Source organism: Meleagris gallopavo, chromosome 22, assembly GCF_905368555.1.
Source record: "Meleagris gallopavo chromosome 22, MGAL_WU_HG_1.1, whole genome shotgun sequence".
Classification (NCBI taxonomy): Eukaryota; Metazoa; Chordata; class Aves; order Galliformes; family Phasianidae; genus Meleagris; species Meleagris gallopavo.
The window spans coordinates 13,960,475-13,970,590 of record NC_139425.1 but is presented as its reverse complement, the minus strand read 5'-3'; the positions used below and the strand labels follow the sequence as shown (position 1 = coordinate 13,970,590).

At 41.6% G+C, this 10,116-nt stretch overlaps 1 protein-coding gene across 4 annotated transcripts in view; it reads right to left on the bottom strand.

The window, feature by feature from the left end:
- Window positions 1-327: 327 nt before the first annotated feature.
- Window positions 328-10,116, bottom strand: part of UBE2V1 (ubiquitin conjugating enzyme E2 V1) — a 16,403-nt gene continuing 6,614 nt past the window's right edge. For 3 of the 4 annotated variants that reach the window (XM_085241889.1, XM_085241887.1, XM_085241888.1), the window contains exons 2-4: window positions 5,681-5,829; window positions 2,467-2,592; window positions 328-2,090 (exon numbers count right to left, since the gene is read on the bottom strand). In XM_085241889.1, coding sequence (XP_085098015.1) covers window positions 1,944-2,090; window positions 2,467-2,592; window positions 5,681-5,725 — 318 coding nt within the window. In that variant the 5' untranslated portion in view covers window positions 5,726-5,829 and the 3' untranslated portion in view covers window positions 328-1,943. Of the gene's footprint in view, window positions 2,091-2,466; window positions 2,593-5,680; window positions 5,830-7,816; window positions 7,839-10,116 lie in introns of those variants that run through there. The other variant, XM_010722521.4, reaches the window with a different exon arrangement.

Here is a 10,116-nt window from a genome sequence, read left to right as displayed (position 1 = left end):
GTGAAGTTCTTCATTAACGTGACAATGCAACCACAGGTGGATTTGATTTCCTCGGGATTAGGGCACAAAAGGTCACTGCAGTACCGGCTCCTCAGGCTCCTCAGCACCACTGGCATTGCCTCTGACAACTCTACGCAGGTCTGTCTGAGGGCTAAATTAAAACTAAAGCTTCTCCTTGGCACAGCAGCAGCAGCAGCTGGATAAAGACAATTGCCTTTCACCGCCTGTTTTCATGCTGTTAACTAAGTGTGATCTGTAGGAAGATACTTCCGACAAATCAAAAGTTCCATAGGGGATCGAAATCTAAACATAAATACAATTAAAGCCTTCTAATATTAATGCACACTTTTTATTATATTAAAATCAGGCAATGGTCTGATACAATAAAAAGGCTGCTTATGGAATACTGTTATGTTAAATCTTAATTACAGAGGATGTTAAATCCTTACAACTAATATTTTCCTCAAAAGAGTTAATGGAAACATCGTTGTTCATGGACTTGATAGCTGCTGCTTTAAAATGTATTTTTCTTTTTTTCTTTTTCTTTTTTTTTCTTTTTTTTTTACACAAACACTTGATCTTTTCATAAAATTTCAGACACACTAGGTTGGTTGCATGTAAGCTTGCATCCACATTGCAGTTAGTGGTCCAAAAGAGTAAAACAGAAAAGGCAGCGATTTGCCAGGATGCAAAGCCAATACCAGTCCTTACTCTGCTGTATGCACCACTTCCCCAGATCTTCACTGAGGGGTTTTCTCTTCCAAGACTCAGAGAATCCTAATGGAATCTATGCTGACTCGATTAGTCTGTCAGACTTTTAGAAGGGCCAACCTGGGTGCTGCACTCAGTTAATCAACGTTCCTGGGTCATTCCAAAGCACCAACAATACAGCTACTGGAATTGGAGTGTGTGTTTTGAACCTATGTGCAGACCTGGCAGCAGCAGATTTTGGCCATCCTGGTAAATTACTGCTCTTTTCACCATGTCAAAAGCCTATCTAACAACATCAGCCGCAGCCAGCTTGGTTGTGTGGCAGCAATGCCAGAGGAACGGGGAAAATCCACATTTGCGAGCAGAACAGATACTCTTGATTCCCAGGCTGGTGAAGACTAAATTTGTTGCAAAACTAAAACAATAAGCAGAAGGGAATATGTCAAGTTATTGCCCCAGTGCTTACCCCTGCCATCCAGGGGTGAGAAGAGACACAGAGAGGGGCAAAAAGAAAGCAGCATCCCCACTAAAAAGAGGGGAAGAGGGAAGAGATTAAAAGAAGCCCGAATCCCTCATCCAATGCTCATGTTACTGGTGAGGGAGATCAGGAAGAGAAATACAATCTATGCCTTGGCCAGAGGAAAGCTTGCCCCAGATTACCAGGGCATTAAAAAAATATAAAACCAAAAATGACCACAGTCACATTCAGCCTTTACTAGAAATAGCACAAAGGGAGGGATGATGGAGGTTAGCACACATCCCCATTAGTAGTCCATTAAGCCCAGTGTCGTACTGGAAGCAAAAACCTTTGTGTCTATTCTAATAAACAGCCCTGAGCTTCAACACTATTGCAAAAGACAGAAAAAGTAAATAAACAACAAAACAACCCAGGCCAGACACACAGCAAGGTGATTGTGGGATGTATGCTTCACAGTTAAGTTAGATGTGCCACACTGGTCTTGACAGTAATCAATTTAAATCGACTTTTCCTGATACCAGAAGTTCAGCTATGTGGACAGTGGTTACACGACAGGATTATTTGTTATAGCACAACTTATATTTCAAATGAAAAAAAATTAGTATCATTTACAGTATCTCAAGAAAAATCTTCTTTGAATGGGAACTTCCTTTCCAGTATTTTGAGGTCTACAAGATGCATCTAGAAAATTTACTACTGTGGAAAATGAAGACAGCTTAAATTGAATAAAGGGGCATGATTATTTTTTTTTTAATTAATTGCTGTAACATTGTCCTTCAGGTGGCTGAGGAAGTTTCATATTTTCTTTAGACATCATTAGACGCCGAAGCTCTTGCAGAACAACTTTGATACTAAAAGAATTCTGCCATTTTGCTAGGACTGATATGGCTCTGGGGTCCACCTAGAACAGACAAAAACACCATTCCTGTCACAACCAGTACTATCAATACAGATAACTCCCACCCTCCAGCCAAAGATCTTTTAAGAAGTCTAAGTGGAAGAAAACAAAGAATGCAAAAGCAAGCAAAAAAAAAAATCAATTATGAAAGCATAATTGATCCATGCATATCTATTTGCAAGCTGCAAATGTACAGGAAAAGTACATTTTGATTCCAGTATTCTCTCGGTTTGTACAGTTCCCTTCTATTCCCCTCTTTCCTTCTACTCTAAGAAATGGCACAAGCAAACAAAAAGTATTAAAGCAAATTGCAAATATAAAGCATTCATTTGAAGCTGCACAGGAAAGTCATGTAAAATGATAAAAAACAAAAACTTACCACTCCATTAGAACTATTTACTCCATTCATATTAATTTTTGTTACAAATCTTACAAATGGAGGTGCTTCTGGATACTTAGGCCCACATTCTATTTTAAGGCTGTATATTCTGTTTTCATAAATTGTCTGGGGGAAAAAAAGCAGGGAGGGAGAACAATTATATCAGGCAGTTCAACAATCACTTGGTTAAAACAGTGGTTATTTCAGGGACCCAGACCACTAAACAGAAGGGCCGTTATTGCATTTTATGCTGGCTCCCTCTGTTTTGGGTTCATTTTACCATATTTGGAGCACTAAATGCTGCTCTTCTGCATATTAAATTCTACTGTTTTTTTAAGCACACATTGAATTTTCACATAAAGAATGAAGCTGGCATTGCTTCCTGTTCACTACCTGAAATGATTTTTCTTATCATCATATAGTTTAGATATCTACTTTTCAACCAATCTTTATAAATCAGTTCTGTTTTTATTAATTCTCTAATCACAAACATGAACTTGAAATCAAAACTATGGCTTTAGTGTAAAGAGCTATCTGAAGTTGGCCAGTCCTAAAGCTGCACTTAAATACTTTCTTTAGTCAATGGCTAACCCAATGCATGAGCTCCCTGAAAGATGAATGCTCCAAAATCTAGTATATTTCAAAGTACACAGATTGTACCAAAAGTAATGCCTCCTATTTATTTTCATGGAATCTACAACAGATACATAAAGCACAGTAACATTATTTGATAGAGCAAATTCTCAGCTATAAAACATTGTTTTTCAACACAGTTCCCACCATTAGCTGATTCGTGGAGATGAGCTGATCAAGGTACTCTTCACTTTGTTGTATGACAGCTGTGCAAGGCCATCTGGAACATGGCTTATCCTTCACGTTGCTGTTGACAATGCTGAAAGGCACCACCATGACTGTGCCAGCACCCACTGGTTGATCTCCATATATGTTCAGCAATCATCAATGAATGTCAATGGGAGCCATTTTTTCCAAATAAGGGAATTCAGTTTCCTCCCTTTGCTCCATAAGCACTTCCATGTCAGACACCACTCTGTCAGACCGCTCCTCTGCTGCCAGCTGTCACACAGCAACAAAATGTAACGGGACATTGGTGGGAAGGCTCAGCCCCTACTGCCACACCACCAACATCCGCCTCTGACATCACAAAATAGGAGGCATTACTTTCGGAGCAGACCTGTACATCCCGATCCCAAATAGCATCAACATTGTCCCGGAGTCTGTTCCAGTCTCCTGACAGAACCAAGTAAACCTCTGTGCACAGAGCGATTAACACACCAAAGTCTGCAGGTTTTTATGGTCCTTGCAGGTAACCACATCACATTAAGACTAGTGAACAGGAAGTCTTCACCATGCACAGTATAAAATAGGTGCAGACAAAGTCAGAATTCTGACAGCACCACTGTTATTGAATAGTTTGTACAAGCAAGAGGAATGACTGGTTGCAAAACCATCTGCACCGAGCCTGGGAAGGAGCAGTATGCTTCCATGTATGGTAGCAGGGACACTCCAGAGCAGCAGCATGGGCCCAGCTCAGCACAAAAGTTCTTTTTTCCAGGATGCCCAGCGTCAGATTCCTCCACCTGCCACAAGCACGATTGTTTTCTACTCAGAAGAAAACAGGATTTTTTGATTTTTTTCCAAAGCCAGTATTTCTCACCCCCTATTAAAAAAAATGATAATAACAGGACTGAGTATGAACAGACCTAAAAGCAGAGGAACCTCCTCACAAATAAGAATGTCTGAAAGTTCCCAGAATCTCCCTTACTGCAGCCTGTGGTTTTCAAACAATTACCTCAACTCAAGAATGGTAAAAAAAAAAATAATAATAATCTGTATTCGTAAGTGTGTCAGAAAGACAAAAGAGGCACAGCTGAATAATTCTTTTGTGATAGTTCTCTAGCCTTGGTTAGCAGTATGACGTGAGCTACAGATTTCTATCATTGCTGACAAGTCAACATATGCCTATTAGCACATATCAGTTTTTATTTGAATTTCTAAATTAGATTTCAAGGTTGTTCAAATTTTGCATAGCATGTAGGTGCACAGTGAGCCTTCCTCACAATCCTAACGTAGGCTCATTAAAGCTCTCTCAGTGTTCTGAAATCAAATGTCATTCTGAGAAACAATTTGGGCATATCATAAACAAATGAAATGATCATGGATGGGTGGATGTTAGAAATGGCAAAAAGAGAAGAACGATTCTGGATGAGATAGAAAATACTGCATGTGTAAAGTGTTATTAATTCCTGTACATCATCATCTTGAGTCAGAAACTGACAAAATGGAAACACACCAGGTGATAGCATGATTGAAGGATTGTAAAGGTTTCCATATTGATAGCACTGGAATTTTTGAGAAGTGATACTGAAGCCAGACACAGAGGATAACACAAACTACTGCAGGAAGGAGAATTACCTACCTGCACTTCATGGCAGGGATAACAAGGAAACCGAACAGAAATACACAGCAAAACTGGGGGACACAGACACCTTCTGTTTTTAGAATACATGCATACATATAATGCACAATCAAGCCCTAATATCTACTGCAGCACAGACCCTCAGCTGAGTAAGGTTTTGGGAGGGAAAGGAGACAGAGAATACACATCAGTGCTATCAAAAAGATTATGACTGCATTACAAGAAGCTACTTTGGGAGAGAACATTCAAAAAAGTAACTGAATTCATTAAAATTCTAGTTTCCTGAGTTAGCTGAAACTGTAAAGGAGCATGTCAGTATTTCTGCAATCAAAACAAACCCACAAACTCAAGAGGATGCAGCAGAAAGAAAACCAGCAGCACTGACAAGTCATCCACATTTTACCTCGGTTAGCTCCATACGTAATCTCACTAGCTGAAGGATTTTAAACCTTACTGTATTCAAGAGCAGAGGATACTAGAATCCTGGAATCTCAAAAGTTAGGCCTTAATGAATCTGTAAATACAAAGCAGACTTGTGACAGAACTAACCAGAGGTGGGTACTAAAAGTATTCCAGATCATAAGCAAAAAGACAGAGAGATACATGAAACCTGTTTGTATACGTAAGTTGACCTTTCAACGTAAGTCACTTACTGAAGAGTTCTGCCACTCATTTGTGTTTTGTTTGTTTCTTATTTCAGCGCTTAGATTAAGAGAAGGAAAAGAGGAAGAAAAAAAGAAGTAACACTGATATTTTAATATTCAAGTGGATGCTTACTCTTGGAGGCCCAATAATCATTCCTGTCCATCTTGTGAGTGTCATATCTTCATCGTCCTCAAGGCCCCAGCTAACTGTTCCATCGCCTACTCCTTTTTGACCTTCTTCAAGTTCTTCCAACAGACGAAAATTACGAGGAACTTTTACTCCTAAAAAACAATCACAACAATATTTTAAATAAAAACTTAAAAATACCACCGTTTCTCAACAGTGTACAGAAAGCCCTGTATTTAGCATGGAGTTTTCCAGTGATACCAAACATGCCGAAAGTCTGACAGGCCAGATGTTAGGGCAGGCAGCAAAACAAAAGGAAACCTCTCCATCCACTCAGAGACACAAACAGTATTACGGAGCTCTATTAGCAGTTGTTTAAATGATCTATAGCATGAAAATGTACGAGATCATACAAAATGAGAAGAGTCAAGTCCCTCATGGTGCCAAGCTCTCACAGCTTTAAAAAATATCACTACAATCAACTAGAACACTTTCACAATGTTAATAGGTTAGCTGGAAGTTCAGTGGGCTTTGTCAGTAGCTGTGCTGTCCTTAGTGCCTCTGATCCCTTATCACCACAGAATTTCAGCACTTCTGAACTGCTAGCACACTGTTCCTTAAAACATACACAGTAAAACAGAGAAACTTTCTTATCCCCACTACATTAATAAAAAACAATGGCACAAGGGCTCACTGAGACACTCGCGGTCACAATGCTGCATTTGTGGTGAAGGTCCTTGATCCCTTCATTATTTGTTCTTCCTCGGGATGCTCATACCTCAGTCACCACAAGCAGATGCACACTCCAGGCCACTGCTTCTACCTCAGACACCCAGGCGGAGCACACGTCTTTCCAGTGGAAACAAAATTATTGCCAGGATACATTTGATGGACTTATTTTCACCTGGCATACAAAAAGTTTGGGATTTGGATTATTTTTTCACCTCAATAATCCAAAATGAACTATGCACCAAAGCTTAATAGTGGAAAATCCTAACGAATGCTCTTCATCCTCACTGATGCAGCACGGCAGCAAAAGAATAAGCAACCTGCCTTGAAGCATCCGAAGTGGACCCAGTGGACCTCTTCTAAGACGTCATCTCATCCAGCATTCACAGCACGTTGCACGCAAAGGACATCAGAAAGAAAGCAAGACAGAGCTCTGAGAACCATCTCCAGAGCTCCCTGAAAACATGGGCAGCCACTGGCAGAGGGCCTAAGGCTTTGTAAAATGTAGTGGCTTTTAAAGTCTGGTGGCTCTGGTGTTCTAAAAATCCCTTCAAAATATATTAATGACCTACACAAATTAAACATCAAAGTCACTCTTGCTCCAGAATTACAGTTGCCACAATTTCATTCACTACAAAAAAAGCAAATTACTGAAGGAATCAGTTTGTTGGCCAGTTCGGTACCACATCTCCAATAATCAAGTTCCAGAATATCTTGGGTAAATGAGATTTAGTGACACAGCTGTAGTGAGGACACAGAGAGGAGCCCAGGTACCCACCAGTCCCACCAGAGCAGCACCAATGCAGGAGGAGCTGCAAGGCACAGTGCAGTGCAGCTCCACACTAGATCATGCTGTGACCGTGACTGCTGAGCAATACAAACCTTTGGCTGTGAAAGAAAATGAATCAGTGCGGCTGTGAGGCCATCACCATGAGGCTGATCCCAAACCCTGAGCAGGAACAGGACCTCTTTGAGATAGCTGCCCTCTCCCTAACACAAAAGCTCCAAATTATGATGCAGCCTGTGAGCCTTCAGCATGGAAAGGTCCAAGTGTGCTCCTCACAACTGGGCTAGGCAGTTCAGGCATCCCATCCTAATTGGAATCCATGGGGACAGATGCCATCACCACCTGCACATGCTACTGCTCTACAGGACCTTCACTGAGCACATCATGCCACCAAACCACATTTCCCTGGGCAACACCACTGTGATGCCCACCAAATGTGATTTGAGTCTCTCTCTGTCAGTGCTCGCTAATACCGTCTCATATTCACCAGAGGTGTGAAGGAAACTCGCTGAAGCTGAGTGAGACCAAAATCACAATCAAGAAGGAATCAGTACCATGGTGACAGCACTTTAAGGAAAGCAGACGCAGTCCATACATCAAAGAAGAAAACCACAAATATTGCCTACCTGCCCCTTCTCTAAGCACCAAGCACACTGCTCAATGAAAGAGACAGGAATCCTGCATGAAAAAAATTAGGTGCTCGTGTAATTAAAAATTCCATTATCCATAATCAGACCAATAGGCAGCTTTACTGCTAAGCACAGCTAGGTCTGGTTTTGCAATGTTACAGGGAGAAAGAGCAGCTTGACCTCAGGGCTCCCCCAGGGCACGACTGCTCAGATGCAGCACACGTCTGATTCTGCCTGAACCACAGCCACCCAATGCAAACAGCATTTCTGAGGTCCCTGACAGGTCCAAGGTTTGCAGAGCGCTCACTGCTTGCACCTCATGCTGGCTCCTATTAGATGGAAAAAGTGAACAGAAATGGTTATTAGTTCCACAGCAACTGCTTTCCAGTAAGCACTGCAGGAACATTAGCTTATTTCCAAATGAATTGTCCTTATGTAAGGCAGAGGAACAGATCAGATGCAGGCTGCTGGTCAGCCCAGGAGGACACACAGAGCTGAAGGCAATGGCCTGGGCCACGCAGAGACAGCTGCCGCATCCTGCTGATTACGACACCTGGGCCGGACTGTAACTGCTGGCTGTATGCAAACATACCATTGTGCTTTTGTCCAGCAGAATTCCTGGAAAGCGATCTGAATTGTTCCATGCACCCACACTATCAGGCAGAGCAGGCTGTGCCAGGGGATGCCCTGATCCACCCCATCATCTCCCACAGTGCTCACAGTGCAGCAGTGGAGATCTCCCAGGCAGTTCCCAAACCAACCTGTTTTTCTGAAAGCCCTTTGTGTAACACAAAAGAAACTCAGTAAAGCCACAGGTACTTAAAAATTAATAAAAAATACTCCCCGCTATGCATTTTTATAGAGCCTTCACTGTGGCTCAAGTAGACTCCCATACAGTGGGAGCATTTATGGCATAAACGCACAATTCCACACAGGTAATGGCTCTACTCGCAGCTTGCCTGATCTTGCAGAAATGCTCCCAGAAACACAACTGAAGAAGCATTACAGAGCAAAAACAGGTATTTACTTCCATTCACAAGAACAAACCTATGAAAGCTGAGCCGCATAACTGCACCAGTAAGGTAAACTCTCAAAACCACACAGGTTTGTACAGTCTCTAAGAAGTTCATTTTTAGTAAATTTGCATACAGGAAGCCTCAAATCCAGACATTAATTCTTTAACTAGTTCATGAAATGTTTTTACGGGAAATTTGAGAATAACACTGAATCACAGGTGAAGTTTTGCAGAAAGTCAAGACGTGAATTTTACTGAACTTAAAGTTGCAGTTAAGGAGCTGCTAGTTTTAGGCGATATCTCTCCAGCCTTCAAATAGAATTAGGAGCTCCAAAACTTCCAGTGCCGCTGCATGGATGGGCACCAATGAGCGTTTGGCACCAAGGCTGTTTGCTGGACCACGGGCTGGGCCAGCTCAGTCACACTGGGACCAGGAGCCCGTGGCCATCAGAACCCACTGCAGTTCTGCACTAAAGAAACAGTTATTCCTGGACACCAGTCAAACGCAGCTTGGGTTTCTAATGCCCTTAAAGCACTAGGAGATTTGCCTTCAGCACCACTTCAGATGCAGTTACACAAATTCATGCATCTACAATTATTTTTAAAACGTTCTTAAGAGTCTGAGGTTTTCTCAAATTTACATTCTTGTGAAGTACACAGTATGTCTTTAACAAGTTAAAAATAACATCTGCTGACAGACTGCTTTTTAATATTTTAATTTTCCCAGCTATAGACAGGAAGCAATTCTGAATTCAGAGACTGTATCACAGTGCAAATAGCGCAGTGAGAGCAGTGAAATGAAGTGGGCAATGCTTCTGAGAGTGGATGCTCCTCCTGAATGTTCCTCCTCAGCACGAGCAGAATGAAATAAAGGCCTCACAGAAATGTCAGTGAATCTCTCTTTCCTTTCTACAATGAAATCTTAAGAATTAAAGCACAAATATTTCATAGAAAACAGCTTAACAAAGCACACTGAAAATGCTCCTCACTAGTGTTGTGGTTTAAACCAGCAGGCAGCTAAGCACCAGACAGTTTTACAATCACCTCCTCCCAACCCAGTGGGATGGGGGGTAAAATTAGGAGAAAATGCAGTAGAACTTGTGGGTTGAGATAAAACTATTTACTGAGAAAAAGACAGTATTTATGACAGATACATACATTTGTACATAACAGGTGATGCACACAAGCAATTGCTCACGACTCCTCCACTGATGCCCTGCTAGCCCCCCAGGCAGCAGAAGAGAGGGCGACGAACTCCCACTGCCTTCTAAACTCCTTCTGC